This window comes from Hemitrygon akajei, chromosome 22 (genome assembly GCF_048418815.1).
Source record: "Hemitrygon akajei chromosome 22, sHemAka1.3, whole genome shotgun sequence".
In the NCBI taxonomy this organism is placed as follows: domain Eukaryota; kingdom Metazoa; phylum Chordata; class Chondrichthyes; order Myliobatiformes; family Dasyatidae; genus Hemitrygon; species Hemitrygon akajei.
The window spans coordinates 56,246,032-56,263,993 of NC_133145.1; the positions used below are offsets into that span (position 1 = coordinate 56,246,032).

Genomic DNA, 17,962 nt, shown 5'->3' on the forward strand with positions numbered 1-17,962 from the left:
GACTTTTATCTGTTTCCATTAACATAGGCAATCAATGATCATAAAAGTTAAAATAAATTGTTGGTTTGATTTAAGCATAGTAGAGTCAAAGTGGTTAAAATCTGGTTGAAGATATCTCCTATAAACTGATTCGATGCATCCCATTCCTATTCAGTTTAGGGGCCAATACAAAAGTGTCCATAGTTCGGCATCTGTTCTGAATGGCTGTTATTGGAAATGGAAAGCAATCACACTGAAATGCAATGAGGAGAGGATGTTTTCCTGCAACACAAGAAAGTGCATCACAGTGTGATACAGATATATCCAGGGAATGTTAATACAGATTAACAACAGAAAATGGTGGGAAAAGCTCAACATGTCGGGCAGCATCTATGGAAACAAACTGAGTTAATGTTTCTGGTGAAGTGCTTCATCAGAACTGGACCTGAAACATTAACTCCGCAAATGCTGTCAGACTTGTAACTTTAGGGGTTAAAATGGGTGGAGTTGTGGATAATAAGGAAGTTTGTCAAAAAATTCAGCAGGATATAGATCAGCTGGAAACATGGACAGAGACATGGCAGATGGGGCTAAATATAGACATGTGAGATGTTGCACAAGAGGGTATTAAGTAGCAGAATCTGTAAGAGCATTGGTATACAGTGGTATCTCAGAGTACATGTTTAGCTCCCTGAAAAGGACAACACAGGGCACTAAAGGAGATGTATGGCATTCTTGCCTTCATCAGTTGTATCAATGAGTATGAAAGCCAGGCAGTCATGTTGCAGTTGTATAAAGTTTTGTTCAGGTCACATGTGGAGTACTGTCGTCACACATGTACACACAAGATGTTGGAGGAACTCGCCGGTCAGGCAGCATCTATGGAGGGAAATAAGCGTTCGATTTTTTTTTTTCCGGAGACCCTTCATCAGGATCGAAACATTGTCGTGGCCCAAAACGTTGACTGTTTATTTCCCTCCATAGATGCTGCCTGACCTGTTGAGTTCCTCCAGCATTTTATATGTGTTTCTCAAGATGTCCAGTATCTGCAGAATCTCGTGTCTAGGAGTATTGAAGGATTACAAGAAGGATGTGGAGGATTTGGAGAGGGTGCACAGGAGTTTCACCAGGATGTTTCCTGGATTGGAAAGCAGTTATAAGGAAAGATTAGGCTGACTTGGATTGTTATCTCTTAACTGTTGGAGGGTGAGAGAACAACTTGATAGAAATGTATTAAGTAATAAGAAGTTTGCCAGGTGGAAATGTAAGGTAGTAGAGATCATGCATTTTATGTGAGAGGGGAAAACAAAGTTTTTTTTATAGCACAAGAGAGAGTACAGAGAAGATTTACTAGAATGTTACCTGGGTTTCAGCACCTAAGTTACAGGGAAAGATTGAACGAGTTAGGTCTTTATTCTTTGGAGCTTAGAAGGTTGAAGGGGGACTTGATAGAGGTATTTAAAATTATGAGGGGGATAGATAGAGTTGACGTAGATAGGCTTTTTCCATTGAGAGTAGGGGAGATTCAAACAAGAGGACATGAGTTGAGAGTTAGGGGGCAAAAGTTTAAGGGTAACACGAGGCGGGATTTCTTTACTCAGCGAGTGGTAGCTGTGTGGAACGAGTTTCCAGTAGAAGTGGTAGAGGCAGGTTTGATATTGTCATTTAAAGTAAAATTGGATAGGTATATGGACAGGAAAGGAACAGAGGGTTATGGGCTGAGTGCGGGTCAGTGGGACTAGGTGAGAGTAAGCGTTTGGCACGGACTAGAAGGGCGGAGATGGCCCGTTTCTGTGCTGTAATTGTTATATAGTTAAGCAGTGGAGGCCGGGATTGCACTGCCAAGGAAAGTGGTGAAGGCAGATGCAGTAGCAATTTTTTAAGAGGCATTTAGACAGGCACATGAACCTGCAGGGAATGGATGGGCATAGACCATGTGCAGATAGGATTAGTTTTGCTGGCATAATGATCAGCACTACAACGTGGATCCTGTGCTGTACTGTTCTGTGTTTTTCCAACATTTACTGTTTTTAGATAGATTTCCAGCATCTGCAACTTCAGATTTGTTTTCAATCTCAGTGTTGAATGTTGCATAACAGTAATGTTTTTCATCATCTTAAGTGTGTAAACAGTAAAGGTAGTTTGTCCTTAACATTAGAATTGATTTTGTTGCCTGATGGTTAAGAACCAATATGTTCCATTCTACTTGTCTGATGGTCAGCTGATATTCTCTGTCCACTTAATTTTCGCCTTTTCTGATACTAGCCTAGCGCTGATGAATAAAACCTGGCCCATTTTTAGCTTGAAAGTAATGCATTTTTTCCCTTTTTAAAGGTTCAAGACATTGAATTTACTCAAATAGAAATGAAAGTTATAGAAGGTCTGAAAATCGGAAATGATTGCCTAAAGAAAATGCATGAGGTATGTATGTTAAAATTATTGTTCCCATTGGTGAATTTTAAATTTTTTGGAGACACTAAAAAATTGCCTTTTTTGGGTATGAATAATGAACAAGTTCCAAAATTGTTTCCAACTGCAGTTATTGTATCTGTTACTATTTTAGGTGATGTCTATTGAAGAAGTAGAACGAATAATGGATGAGACCCAGGAAGCTGTTGAATACCAGCGGGTGAGGAATATGCTGCCAAAACTTTACTAATGTGTGAATGTATAGAATTAAACCAAGAACAACTTATAGCAATTAAATGTACTCTAAATGACATGTTCTTATTTCAGCAAATTGATGAAATTTTAGCTGGTGGTTTGTCTCAAGAGGATGAGGATGCTATTCTGGCAGAGTTAGATGCCATAACTCAGGTGAGCAAGATATATTTAGTTAATTTTTCAGAACCTGCCTTTTCAATTGTCATTAATTTATTCAAATGGACACTTAAAAGTTATGGCTTTTATTAAGGTATTAATCTAGATTTAATACCTGAATACTGCTGAGGCTAACAGCCATTCCAGAGTCCACATGAGGAAAATGGGGATAAAAGTGAAGTGGTTATCTATGACTTTGCTGAAACAACTGTGTAGGAGCCAGGTATCTGTTTTCAGTCTCTGTGTATTGTATTTTGTATTGCCCGTTTGTTATGGGTTACGATAATTTGTCACGTGGATTGGGGCGTGGTAGGAGCAAATGTGCATAGTTACGTATTCTCGCTTTGTCCTGGTTAGTTTTAGTTTTGGTTGTTAGAGGTAGACTGGGATGATATTTTTAGTTGACTGCTAATTTGAACGCTAATTACTCTTATTCCACTATATTGCTGATTTAGCTTTTTATTGCTATAACATAGAAATCTACAGCACATTACAGGCCCTTTAGCCCACAATGTTGTGCCGACCACGTAACCTACTCTAGAAACTGCCTAGAATTTTCCCAGCGCATAGCCCTCTACTTTTCCATAAGATCGTTTGTCTTTTCTGTAATAAATGATTGTCTTTTTTTCAACTAGGAAACCAATTATTTGGAAGCACGTCATACAGTGTTGAGTCCCTCAATCATACTGTCAGCAGTTTTGGTTTGTTTTTCAAGTAACTGCTATAAAACTGGAGTTAATAAGTATGTGAGGGAATGTAGTTGCATTCTTGCCCATTGCCCATTAAAGGTAGGCCTGCAACATTCAGGTGCAAGTGAATTGTTCGATAACTTTGAATCGTATGTCACACAACCTTTCTGGCACTTTCCCAGTGCTCTCCAACTCTGTCTGTGCTACTCCTGTCAAACCTTTGTACATTCAATATAATATTAATGCAATATAGCTATATAGGACCTGGTCAGACCCCACTTGGAGTACTGTGCTCTGTTCTGGTTGCCTCACTACAGGAAGGATGTGGAAACCATAGAAAGGGTGCAGAGGATATTTACAAGAATGTTGCCTGGCTTGGGGAGCACGATTATGAGAGTAGGTCGAGTTAACTCGGCCTTTTCTCCTTGGAGCAACGGAGGACAAGAGGTGACCTGATAGAGGTGTACAAGATGATAGACAATAGGTGCAGAAGTAGACCATTCGGCCCTTCGAGCCTGCACCGCCATTCTGAGATCATGGCTGATCATCTACTATCAATACCCGGTTCCTGCCTTGTCCCCATATCCCTTGATTCCCCTATCCATAAGATACCTATCTAGATGAGAGGCATTGATCGTGTGGGTAGTCAGAGGCATTTTCCCAGGGCTGAAGTGGCTAGCATGAGTGGGCACAGTTTTAAGGTGCTTGGAAGTAGGTACAGAGGTAAGTTTTTTACGCAGAGAGTGGTGCGTGCATGGAATGGGCTGCCGGCGACGTTGGTGGAGGCGAATACAATAGGGTCTTTTAAGAGACCTGGATAGGTACATGGAGCTTAGAAAAATAGAGGGCTATGGGTAATCCTAGGTAATTTGTAAGTTAAGGATGTGTTTGGCACAGCTTTGTGGGCCGAAGGGCCTGTATTGTGTGGTAGGTTTTCTATGTTTCTATTCTCCCTGTGACTGCATGGGTTTCCTCCGGTGCTCTGGTTTCCTCCCAAATTCCAGACATACGGGTTAGCGTTCGTAAGTTGTGACCCTGCTTTTTTGTCGCCGGAAGAATGGTGACATTTGCAGGCTGCACCCAGCTCACCCTCAGACTATGTTGGTCATTGACACAAAATGATGCATTTCACTGTATGTTACGATATTTCCAATAAAGCCAATCTAAAGTAACCACACAAAATGCAGGTCAGACAGCATCTATGGAGGGGAATGAACTGTCAACATTTTGGGCCAAGACCCTTCATCCGGCTGTATCTGATCTTTATTCCTTTGGTTTGCTTTTTGATCTATCAGAAGTCCACGTTCCAAATACTGATTTTTGTTTTAATTAATGTTGTGCTGTGTATTTTTCCCCACTGTTCTGTGTAATGTATATATTATTCTTCATGGGTCACTTTGTCACTTCCTGTACATAATTTTTACAATCAATTGAACTTCCTGCATTACGTCATGGATTCTTCCATCAAGTTGAAGAGGCATGCTGTAGTTACCATAGGTCTGCTTTAGGGAGCCCCAAAACATCAGATTTCCCAGTAATGGATAGCTGGCTGCTCTGTACCTTACAAAGTAGGCATCTATAAACATGTTGAACAGTACTATTCATTTCCTCCAGACCACAATACATTTGGGCTGAAAGCAAGTGTTTAGATGTGACAAATGTTCAGGAAGACAAGTGATGTATGAACATTTATTAACATTGAATACAAAAATAAGTACATCTTATGGTAATTGTTTAGGCAAGGGTTTTCCAACCCTTACCATTAACCAAGGAGTCAGTGGATCCCAGGTTGGGAGCCCTTGGTTTAGGGCCCAGGTAAGATCACATCTTGAGTTATGCACACAGGTTTTTGCCTCCATGACAAATGTGTCGGCCATTGAGGGAAAGGTGGACTAGATGGGTTCCATGCATTGGTGGGTTTCAGGATGGTTGAGGTTGAGTAGGACTAGGCCTGTAATGTCAGGTGAGGAGCATTTTCTTCACTCGGAACTCTCCACATCAAAGAACTGCAAAGAGACTCAGAAATTAAATTAATTAAAAACTGAGATCGATAGATTTCTGAATTTTAAAGAATTGGGAGTTACAGAGATGGTGCTGAGGCAGAAGATCACCCATGTGAACGGCAGTACACATTCTCCCTGCTCCAAGTTCTTATATTCTTTTGTTTTACTGTTTCAGGAAGAAGTTGAACTTCCAGAAGTTCCTGCAGAAGTACTACCAAATATTCCTGCCAGTGAGAAAGGTACCTGTGAGATTTCTAACCAAAGTCATTCTCTTTATAAAAAGCCATTCCACTTTTTGACTTTTAAAGAATTTCTAGTTGTTTGTTTGGATATTTTTGAACATTAGACTTTTAAAAATTTTAGATGTATAATGAAGGTTACATAAGCAGCAAATGTAGTCAGTTGTGTATGATCTAATAGAAAGTTGATGCAACTCACTGTATCTAGCATCCTTTTAAATTTATTGGTGTTCTAAATATAGTTGCAGTTCTGATTTTGTTTTCCTATTGTATCTGATGTGACTGTTTGCATAGACTGTAATACATCAAGGTAATAGTGTAGTGGCACACTGTGATATTTATTCACATCATCAGTGCAAGGGCAGATAATGCTGTTATACTCATGAACTGTCATTGCTGTCGGAAGTGTATTGTTTGTCATTTGCTCTGTGGTATTACCACCCTACTACCACACCATTTGAAAGTCATTAAATTACATGAATTTTCAGCATTTGAACTGAAAGTAACTCTGCCCCTCCCCACACACGTGCGTGTGTGCGTAAATCTTAAGACCTTAAGATATAGAAGCAGAATTAGACCATTTGACCCATCGAGTCTGCTCTGCCATTTCATCATGGCTGATCCCAAGTTCCTCTCAGCCCCAACCCTCCTGTCTTCTCCCCATATCCCTTCATGTCCTGATCAATCAAGAATTTATCAACCTCTGCCTTAAATAAAGACTTGGCTGGCCTCCACAGCTGGCTGTGGCAATGAATTCCACGGATTCCTACTCTTTGGCCAAAGAAATTCCTCCTCGTGTTCATTTAAAAAGACTACCCTCTATTCTGAGGCTGTGCCCTCTGGTCTTAGATTCTCCCACTAGAGGAAATGTCCTTCTACATCCATTCTATCAAGGCCTTTCACCATTCGATTGGCTTCAGTAAGGTTACCCCTCATTCTTCTGAATTACAGTAAATACATGAATAAATGTTCTTCATATGACAAGCCAATTTATCCTGGAATCATTTTCATGATCCTCCTTTGAACCCTCTCCAGTTTTAGCACATCCTTTCTAAGATAAGGGGCCAAGTGAAGCCTCACCAGTGCTTTATAAAGTCTCAACATTACATCCTTGCTTTTATATTCTAGTCCTCTTGAACTAAGTGTTAACATTGCATTTACCTTCCTCACCACAGACTCAACCTGCTAATAACCTTTAGCGAATCCTGCACAAGACATCCCAAGTCCCTTTGCACCTCAGGTTTTATACTTTCTCTCCTTTTAGAAAATAGTCAACCCTTACATTTCTTCTACCAAAGTGCATGACCATACACTTCCCAGCACTCTATTCCATTTACCACTTCTTTGCCCATTCTCCTAATCTATCTTAGTCCTTCTGTAGCCTCTCTACTTCCTCAAAACTACCTGCCACTCCATCTATCTTCATATCATCTGCAAACTTTGCAACAAAGCCATCAATTCCATCATCTAAGTTATTGATGTATAACGTAAAAATAATCGGTCCCAACCCAGACCTCTGTGGAACACCACTAGTCACCGACAGCCAACCAGAAAAGGTTCCCTTTATTCCCACTTTTTGCCTCCCAGTTAGCCACTGCTTTATCCATGCTAGGATCTTTCCTGTTATACTGTGGGCTCATAGCTTGTTAAGCAAGCTCATGTGTAGCAGCTTGTCAAAGGCCTTCTGAAAATCCAGGTGCACAACATCAGCCGATTCTTCTTTGTCTATCCCACTTGTTACTCCATCAAAGAATTCCAACAGATTTGTCAGGCAAGATTTTTCCTTAAGGAAACCATGCTGACTGCGGCCTATTTTATCATGTGCTTCCAAGTACACTGAAATCTCATCCTTAATAATCAACTCCATCGTCCCAAGCACTGAGGTCAGAGTAACTGGCCTGTAATTTCCTTATTTCTGCCTCTCTCCCTTCTTGAAGAGTGGAGTAATATTTGCAATTTTCTAGTCTTCTGGAACAGTCCAGAATCTAGTGATTCTTGAAAGATCATTGCTAATGCCTCCACAATTTTATCAGCCACCTCTTTTAGAACTTTGGGGTGTACCCCATCTGGTCTGAGTGACTTTTCTACCTTCAGACCTTTCAGTTTGCCAATTTCCACCTTATGCTGGTGTCTTCCGCAGTGAAGACTGATGCAAAATACTTATTCATTTTGTTCGCTATTTCATTGTCCCCCATTAGTACCTCTTCAGCATCAATTCCTGCAGTCTGATATTCACTCTCGCTTCTCTTTTACACTTTATGTATCTGAAGAAACTTTTGGTATCCTCTTTAATGTTATTGGCTAGCTTGCTTTCGTATTTCATCCTACCTTAATGATTTTTTTAGTTACCTTCAGTTGGTTTTTAAAAGCTTTCCAATCCTCTAACTTCCCACTAAAACTTCCTTCATTATATGCCCACTCTTTGGCTTTTATGTTGGCTTTAACTTTTGTTAGCCACAGTTGTGTCATCTTTCCTTTAGAATATTTCTTCCTCTTTGGGATGTATATATCCCGTGCCTTCTGAATTGCTTCCAGAAATTCCAGCCATTGCTGCTCTGCTGTCATCCCAGCCAGTGTTCTTTTCCAATCGATTCTGGCCAATTCCCCCCCTCGTGCCTCTGTAATTCTCTTTACTCCACTGTGATACTGATACTGAATTTAACTTCTACTTCTCAATTTTCAGGGTGAATTCAATCATACTATGATCACTTGCCCCTAAGGGTTCTTTTTCCTTAAGCTCCCTAATCAAATCTGAGTCATTACATAACACCCAATCCTGAATAGCTCAACCAGGATAGTGGGCTCAACCACGAGCTGCTCTAAACAGCAGTCTTGTAGGCAATCTAAAAACTTTCCCAGTCCTGGAATCCAGTACCATCCTGATTTTCCCAGTCTACTTACGTATTGAAATCCCCCATGACTATTGTAACATTGCCCTTTTGGCATGCATTTTTTAACTTCCGTTGTAATCTGTAGTCCACATCCTTACTACTGTTTCTGCGGTCTGTATGCAACTCACATCAAGGTCTTTTTACCCTTGCAGTTCCTTAGCTCTATCCGCAATGACTCAATACCTTCCGACCCTATGTCACCTCTTTCTAATGCTTTGATTTCATTTTTTTCCAACAGAGCAATGCCATCCCCTCTGGCTTCCTGCCTGTGCTTTTGATACAAAGTCTATCTTTTGACATTAAGCTTCCTGCTTTAATCTTCTTTCAGCCATGATTCAGTGATGCCCATATCATATATGCCAATCTACAACTGTGCTGCAAGTTCATCTACATTATTTCGTGAACTGCGCGGATTCAAATATAACACTTACAGTCCTGTATTCACACTTTTCGACTTTTTTTCCACCTTTTATGTTGCAACTCATCCTGTTGACTGCAATTTTGTCCTAGCCTCTCCACCCTGCACGTTGCCTCTGTAGTAAATCAGCTACCTCATCTTTAGCGCTACCATCGGTCTTTCCTGCGATACTTCTTGCATTGAAGTATGCACAGCTAGGGATACTAGTCGCACCATGCTCAACCTTTTGATTCCTAACTTTGAGGTCTTACCAACATCTGCCTCCACAACCTCTTACTAACTGTTCTGGCACTTTGGTTCCCATCTCCTTGCAACTCTAGTTTAAACTCCACCGTGCAGCTTTAAAAAATCTTCCTGCTAGGATATTAGTCCCCCTCCAGTTAAGGTGCAAACCATCCCTTATGTACAGGTCCCACCTTCCCTGGAAGAGAGCCCAATGATCCAAAAATCTTATGCCCTCCCTCCTACGCCAACTCCTTAGCCAAGTTCTAGCCTCACTAGCATATGGCATGGGTAACGATCCTGAGATCACAACCCTGGAGGTCCTGCCTTTTAACTTAGCACCTAACTCCCTGAACTCCTTATGTTGAACCTCGTCACTTGACCTACCCATGTCATTGGTACCTACGTAGACCACGACTTCTAGCTGCTTACCCTCCCACTTAAGAATGCTGAGGACTCTATCCAAGATATCCCAGACCCTGGCACCTGTGAGACAACATACTCGCCCACAGAACCTCCTGTCCATTGCCCTAACTAACCGATCTCCTATCACCATAGTGTGCCTCTTATTCCCCCTGCCCCCCACCTTCTGAGTCACAAAAGCAGATTCAGTGCCAGAGGCCTGACCACTGTGACTTTCCTCGGTTGGGTCATTTCCCCCCCCCTCCCCCCGACAATATCCAAAGTGATATACCTGTTGTTGAGGGGGGTGGGCACAAGGGTACTCTGCACTGGCTCCTTAACCCCTTGCCCCTTCCTGGCTGTTACCCAGTTTCCTGTGCCCCATACCTTGAGTGTAACTACCTCGCTATATGTCTTAGCTATCACCTCCTCAGCCTCCCAAATGATCCAGAGTTCATCCAGTTCCAGCTCCAGCTCCTTAACACAGATTGTTAGAAGCTGTAGCTGGACGGACTTCTCACAGTTATAATCATCAGGGGCACTGGAGGTCTCACTGCCATGTGCTTTCCAATTACTCTTGAATCTATTTTCAGCTTGTAATGTTGAATTAATTTTAAAATTCAAGATTATTTATTGTCATTCTTTTGTACACAAGTGTAAAGGAGAAAAAATAAATTTTACTTTGGATCTGAGGCAGCATTTTAAAAAAACGCAATAAAGCATTAAGAATACAATAAAAACAAAAACAGAAAGATTATTGAAGTCTCCTGTAATTATGAAGAGAGCTTCCAAAGTATTGTTTTTAAGAGAGCTGATGATATCGTAAAGCTTTCCCAGTGCGTCCTTGACCGCGGTGATGAGCACAAGAGTAAACTTCCCAAGCAGGCAGTGTGGCTGGCATTCAACTGCGTGATGCTTAATTGCCATAGAACAGTGACTATCTGCTCCAGAGTGTATAACTTCCACATGGAGGCTCATAATTGTTACCAATTCAAAACAATCAGTTAAGATTGTTGAATATTTATAATTTTTCACTGGTTAAGTTCCACTACGTAAGTATGGCTTGGTATGTATGTTACAACATTTGTGTAGCTCTATTAAGCAGTATTTGAACACTGGTTTTTGGATCACTGGATTGCTGGGACAGGAGAGTATACAGGGGGAAGTGGCTGAAGCCTGATTTTGAAATGGGGCAGTTGATGTTGATCTAGTATTTAAAAAATTTTAACACTTTATTTGTCTCTTAACAGACAAAGAGCCAGCTAAACCTCTGCAGAACCAAGTGATGGTGGCAGCTTCATAAATGAAATTTGTACTCTACAGTGATGTACGTCTTCAGTGTATTTTCTAGAGTTGATCATGGTTCACAACCCCTTTTTGAGGGTTGGAAAGTTCAGACTCTATACACTTGTCAGAAGAACCTTTTATTATTCTCGTGGAATTATTTTTTAAATGCAGGCTCCATGTTGACTTCCTTTTACATTTGTATTTAAAAAGAAAATTCCAGAAGTGAGCAGTGCTTCAGAATCGTAAAGAATCAGAATCCGTTATCAGCCTTCCTAAACGGGATCTTTTGTTAGTCAAAGTTGGTATGTAATTATATGGTATCTGCTCATGCCTAATTGGAGAGGTATGACTAAAGTTCTGCACTGATACATTAATGTGGTGGATAAGAAAAGCAGGAAACATCTGTCTATGAGACATTAATTTTTTGAATATCTCAATAATTAATTTGAGTAGTACAGATGGAAATCCAGTCCCCTGAGAAGAGTCCACTCTTTAGAGTTGCTGGAGATGTAGCAGATTCAGCATTGATGGCATGGTTACTTTTAATGTTCTCTGCCATGAAACAGTTTGATTTGTATTTAAGATGATTCATGATGAAGATTTTTAATTTAAGGGATATGATCAGTATTGCAAAAATGAAATTATCTCCAGAATCACCATACAAGAGCTTTGATTGAATTCCTTGGGTTGAGTGTAACGGAGGAGTTCTAAATGGAAGGAATTGAAATGCGAGTTACAAAACTTAATCAAGTTTTCATGTGGTTTCCATTGCGGTTATCTATTTAATTAAGAACCACTCAATGCATACTTTGATCTGCAGTGCAATTCCACCATGTTCTTTCCTTTCCAAAACAAAATCACTCAGCAATACTGAAGGGATTGATTTTTATTTAAAAAGCAAAGAATCATCTTTTTCTTTTTGAGCTTCTAGCCCTGCTGTCAATATTCCATTTTATAATCATGTTTAAAAACTGAAGATTTAATTTTAACTTGTTTTCCCTGAGCACCAAGCAGAGTAGTTTTGTATCACATGGTTAGATTGTTTCTTGACTTGAACTTCCAGTGTTGATCAGTATTTGGACATGATATACTCAGTTAATTTTTTTTTCATTTGGAGAATCTTACAAAAAAAATACCTGACCCTTCCCTTGATGCAAATGGGTTATTGCTAAGTATTTTGTCCTGCTATCAAACAAAATTTTGAATGTAAAATTATAATTGGCTAAGTGGAAAACCCCAAATGATACTTGCCAGTGACAGGAGAGAGGCACATTATCATACATGAGCCATGAGCTGATGAGTGGAGTAAGGTAGAGAACATGAGACAAGTTCTCCCTGTAAAGGCAGCTGGAGGCTATCGTGATCAAAGTGCCAGGCATGCACCTCAATGATGCATGTGGTGAAAGGTGAACTTTACAACCCGAGACACAAATTGGTAAAATTACTTCTGTATTTTTTAATTATTGTAGTGGATGAGGTAAGCTTGCTTTACATAAAACCTCTACTTTGATACAAATTTTGAATATTATAGTTCAAGTGAAAATGTCACAGCACGCAACTTATAAACTGGGCATGTATTCAGCAGTATACCTATTTGATCTCATATATGGAAAGGATTTTTTAAGTCGTCCTTCGGCTGAAAATTGTAGAACAAAATGCAAGTTAATTTTAACATTTCCAGCAAATGCCTTATCTGGGTGTTTCAACTTTTTCTTCAACCATGCTTGAAAATGTTCAGATGTAAACCCCTCTGACCTCTGTAATTTCTACAGATTGTCTTTGATATTGCACAGTAGAATAAAGGAATTAAACCAAGATTTTTTTCCCTCTTGCAATGAAATGTTTTCTTGAATAAAAGATTATTCACTTGTTTGCTGTAGTCATTCAGTCTGAGGGTGAAATAATGTGATTGCAACCACTGACTACTGTTGAAAACAGCATTATTATATTTTGAGAAAAGGTTGTGGAAATTGCTGTCAAAAGTACAATGAGGGAAATACAAGGCTAATATTCTTCGATATTATTGATGTACTCTAGCTGAGGTGTCATTTGTCCCTTTTTTAAAAAAATTCTGAAATGCATTGTGACTAACTATGACTCACAATCTCTGGCACTGTGGTGTGTATGTAAATGTGGGATGTATGTTTGGAAAATGTTGTAAGGATCATGAGGGTTGATCATGTAATCTGTTCCAGAGCCTTTATTTCAATTGAGACTTAATAACTATTGGTGACTCACGGGAAAGGTCAGGGTTGTGAGAAGTTCATTTGGCTCATCATAATTGCTTTTTAAAGTCCCTGATGTCTTCCTACTTCATTTGAGTGTTTTTACCTGAACTGAGGCAATCTTTTTCTTTTAACTAATTTCCCTTTTGCTTTCCTGCCTTGGCTTAATTTTAATTTGGATGTAGTTTTATAATGCTTTTTATTAGTTTTCTAATAGATTGCCAGAGAGAGAGAGACCACAGAAGTGGGTTCTTTAGCCCATCAGGTCTGCACTGCCCATCAAGGATCCACTTTTACAAGAATCCTACCTTAATCTGATTTGCTCTCTCTGCATTCCCACTACCAAATTTTACACAGTAGGAGTATTTTTGGAAATTATGGGGAGAATATGCAAACTCCACGCAGACAACATCAGAGTGATCTTGGTCTGCAGGAGTTGGAGGCAGCTACACTACCTGCTGCACCACTGTGCCACTCTTTATTGCAAATTCAGTTGAGTATGTTTTTCTGTATATTTGTAATGATAATTTTTAACATAGTAATTATACTTGAAACTCAATTGCTGATTTGGTGTAACAATTACTTCTTGACTACTGTAGGGAATTCCTGTTAGCCATGGCTAACAATCTTCTGGATAGGTGTAAATGGAAATTTTAGAATTTAGTTTCTACAGTGGTCTTGCTGAACAGTACTTGGACAAAGTTTTCTGCCTTTTCAAGCCTGTGCCAAATTTTTAAAAAACTCCCTTTAACATAGGTCCAGGACTAAGGTCAGCTCCATTCCATTTAACTCAATGTAGTTTGTGTTGACTATTAACACCGTTGGTAGCTTCTCTTTATAGATATTTATTTATAAATTGGAAGGACAGTATGTTTCCTATAATGGGAGAGTTTAAGACCAGAGGTCAGTGAAACTGTGAAATTCTTCACCATAGACAGCTGTGGAGGCCAAGTCATTGGGTATATTAAAAGCAGAGGTTGATAAGTTTGAGTGTAAAAAATTCTGGGGGAAATGCAGGAGAATGATGTTGAGAGGGTTAGTAAGTCAGCCATGGTTGAATGGCAGATCAAACTTGATGGGCCAAATGGCCTAATTCTGCTCTTATGTCTTATGGTCTACCAGCAGGCCAAGGATACTAAGTAATATAGTATCTTCACAACTTCTCGCTTTTAACTATTGAACAAGCACTTTAGTTATGTACTCACTATAGGAAATTTAGTTTAATGTTGCACAGTAACTTTCGATGAGCAGCTATGTCATACTAAGCAGACCCTTTATTTATTTTGATTGGGGACTAATAAGTGTGGGGCCAGATCGCTACAGGGAAAATTTATGGTTTTTGAAATATTGGACCAAAATGTTATTGGCCCAAATTCCCTGCAACTACATTAAGCTTTAGTGGTTCCAGTTTCTGGTGTATAGATGTTGCCAACAAGGCCATTACTGGTGACCTGATTAGCCCTGAAGATGGCAAAGGACCACCACCTTGAAGCTTTGCCATCTTTGTGATTAAATGACCTCTGCAGATCATTTGTATACTACTAATTACAGGCCTACAGCTAGAGCAATCCCCTTCAACCATCACTCTCTCTTCTATGGGTTAATAAGTTAGTAAGACACAACTTGCTTTCCACAAAGCCATTCTGGCTCTCCCTAATTAGCCATGGTTTTTCAAATGCTCATGAATCCTATCCTGAAGAATTCTCTTCAATAACTTTCCTACCACTGATGTGAAATTCACAGATCTAGCTTCTAGGGTTATCCCTGGATTCCCTTCATGAACAAAAGAGTAAGATCAGCTTCTCGTCAGGGACGTAGCCTGTGGCTAGAGAGGACATGATGATATTGGTCAAGGCCCCAGCAATCTCTTCACTTGCCTCTCTCAATAACCTGGCATATATTAGGCTGTGGAATTTACCCACCTTAATTGAAAAGGGTGAATACAGAACCGAAGGTGATATATTTGAATGTGCACAGTATACAGAATAAGATAGATGAATCTGCAGCACAGTTGCACGTTGGCAGGTATGATGATGTAGACATCATTGAATCATAGTTGAAAGATGATTAAACCTGGGAACTTAATGTTCAAGGATACACATTGTATCAAAAGGACAGGCAGGAAGGCAAAGGGGGTAGTGTTACTCTATTGGTAAAAAATAAAATAAAATCCTTGGAAAGAGATGGCTTTGGATTGGAAGATGTTGAATCCTTGTGGACAGGCCCAAAGAACTGCAAGGATAAAAAGACCTTGATAGGAGTTTTACACAGACCTCACAAACAGTAGTAAGGATGTGGTCTACAAATTACAATAGAAAATGCGTGCCAAAAGGCAAATGTTAGGAAACTCATGGAGGATTTCAATATCCAGATAGATAGGGAAAATCAGGTAGGTGCTTGATTCCAGGAGGGGGAATTTCTAGAGTGCCTATGAGATGGCTTTTTAGAGCAGCACATAGTTGAGCCCACTAGGAGATCAGCTATTCTGGATTGGGTGTTGTGCAATGAAGCAGAATTGATTAGGGAGCTTAAGGTAAAAGAACCTTTGGGGAAATACGATTGAATTTGCCCTGAAATTTAAGAAAGAGAAGCTAAAATCAGATGATTGAGTATTACAGTGGAGTAAAGGGAATTACAGAGGCACGGGACAGGAATTGGTCAGAATTGACTGGAAAAGAACACTGGCAGGGATGATGGCAAAGCAGCAATGGCTTGAATTTCTGGAAACAATTTGGAAGGCGCAGGATATAGATAGAGATATATATATCCCAAAGAGGAAGAAGCATTTGAAAGGAAAGGTAGCTAGCAAAGTCAAGGCCAAAGAGAGTGCATATAACAGAAAATATTGGGAAGCTTTTAAAAAACAACTGAAGGCAAAGAAAACAGCCATTAAGAAGGTAAAGATGGAATACAAAAGTAAGCTAGCCAATAATATTAAAGAGGATACCAAAAGTTTCTTCTGATACATGAAGTGTAAAAAAGAGGCTAGAGGATATCAGACTGCTGGAAAATGTTGCTGGAGAGGTGGTAATGGGGGACAACAAAATGGCAGATGAACTGAGTAAGTATTTTGCATCAGTCTTCACTGTGGAAGACACTAGCAGTACGGTGGAAGTTCCAGGTGTCAAGGGTCAAGAAGTGTGTGAAGTTACCATTACTAGAGAGGAAGTTCTTGGGAAGCTGAAAGTAGATTAAGTCACCTGGACCAGATGGTGTACACCCCAGGGTTCTGAAAGAGGTGGCTGAAGAGATCATGAAGGCATTAGTAATGATCTTTCAAGAATCACTAGATTCTGGAAGATTAGAAATTTGCAAATGTCATTCCACACCTCAAGGGAGAGAGGCAGAAGGAAGGAAACTATAGGCCAGTTCGTCTGACCTCAGTGGTTAGGAAGATGTTGGAGTCGATTATTAAAGATGAGGTCTCAGGTTACTTGGAGGCACGTGATAAAGTAGGCTGTAGTCGACATGGTTTCCTCAAGGGAAAATCTGTTGGAATTCTTTTTAGAAATAATATGCAGGATAGCCAAAGGAGAATCAGTTGATGTTGTGTACTCGGGTTCTCAGAAGGCCTTTGACGAGGTGCCATACATGAGGTTGCTTAACAAACTACGAGCCCATGGTATTATAGGGAAGATTCTAGTATGGATAAAGCAGCGGCTGATTGGTAGGAGGCAAAGAGTGGAAATAAAGTGAGCCTTTTCTGGTTGGCTCCCAGCTATTGGTGTTCCACAGGGGTCTGCGTTGGGGCCAATGCTCTTTACATTATATGTCGATGATTTAGATAATTGATGGCTTTGTTGTAAAGTTTACAAACGATATAAAGAGAAGTGGAGGGGAAGGTAGTTTTGAGGAAGTAGAGAAGCTACAGTAGAACTTAAGACAGATTAGGAGAATGGACAAAGAAATTGCAGATGGAATGCAGTCTTGGGAAGTGTCCAGTCATGCACTTTGTTAGAAGAAATCAATGGGCTAACAATTTGCTAAGTGGAAAGAAAATACAAAAATCTGAGGCTAAAAGAGACTTGGGACTGAAAAAAAGAGACTTGGGAGTCCTTATGCAGGATTTGCTAAACTTTAATTTGCAGGTTGAGTCTGTGGTGAGGAAGGCAAATGCAATGATAGCATTCATTTCAAGAGGACTAGAAGACAAAAGACAAAAGCAAGGATGTAATGTTGAGACTTTATAAAGCACAGGAGAGGCTTCACTTGAAGTGAGCAGTTTTGGGATGTGCTGAAACTGGAGAAGGTTCAAAGGAGGTTCACAAAAATGATTGCAGGCTTGCAAGGCTTGTCATATGATGATTGTGTGATGACTCTGGGCCTGTAGTCACCAGAATTCAGAAGAATGCGTGGTGACCTAACAAAAGCCTATTGAATAGTGAAAGGACTTGATAAAGTGGATGTGAAGAGGATGTTCCCTATGGTGGGAGTCTATGGCCAGAGGACACAGACTCAGAATAGAGGGATATCTATTCAGAGAGAGGTGAGAAAGAATTTCTTTAGGCAGAGTGTGGTGAATCTGTGGAATTCTTTGCCATAGGCAGCTGTGGAGGACAAGTCTTTATGTATATTTAAGGCAGAGTTTGATAGATTCTTGATTGGTCAGGGCACGAAGAGATATGCGTAGAAGGCAGGAGATTGGAGCTGAGAGGAAAAGTGGATTAGCCATAATGAAATGGTGGAGCAGGCTCATTGGGCCAAATGGCCCAATTCTGCACCTATATTATATGGTCTTAATGCTCCTTAAGTAACCCAACACTACCTCCTCCTTAGCATATTAATAT

At 40.0% G+C, this 17,962-nt stretch overlaps 1 protein-coding gene and 1 long non-coding RNA gene across 2 annotated transcripts in view; one reads left to right on the forward strand and one right to left on the reverse strand.

Annotated features, from left to right (window-relative positions):
- The window catches only part of chmp6b (charged multivesicular body protein 6b), a 29,045-nt gene extending 16,225 nt beyond the window's left edge, over positions 1-12,820 (forward strand). Inside the window, exons 4-8 of the mRNA XM_073026288.1 lie at positions 2,314-2,400; positions 2,543-2,608; positions 2,716-2,796; positions 5,667-5,730; positions 10,914-12,820. Coding sequence (XP_072882389.1) covers positions 2,314-2,400; positions 2,543-2,608; positions 2,716-2,796; positions 5,667-5,730; positions 10,914-10,966 — 351 coding nt within the window. The 3' untranslated portion in view covers positions 10,967-12,820. The remainder of the gene's footprint in view (positions 1-2,313; positions 2,401-2,542; positions 2,609-2,715; positions 2,797-5,666; positions 5,731-10,913) is intronic.
- Positions 5,164-17,962, reverse strand: part of LOC140714754 (uncharacterized) — a 37,560-nt gene continuing 24,761 nt past the window's right edge. Inside the window, exon 2 of the long non-coding RNA XR_012095990.1 lies at positions 5,164-5,494. This is a non-coding gene — a long non-coding RNA (uncharacterized lncRNA). The remainder of the gene's footprint in view (positions 5,495-17,962) is intronic.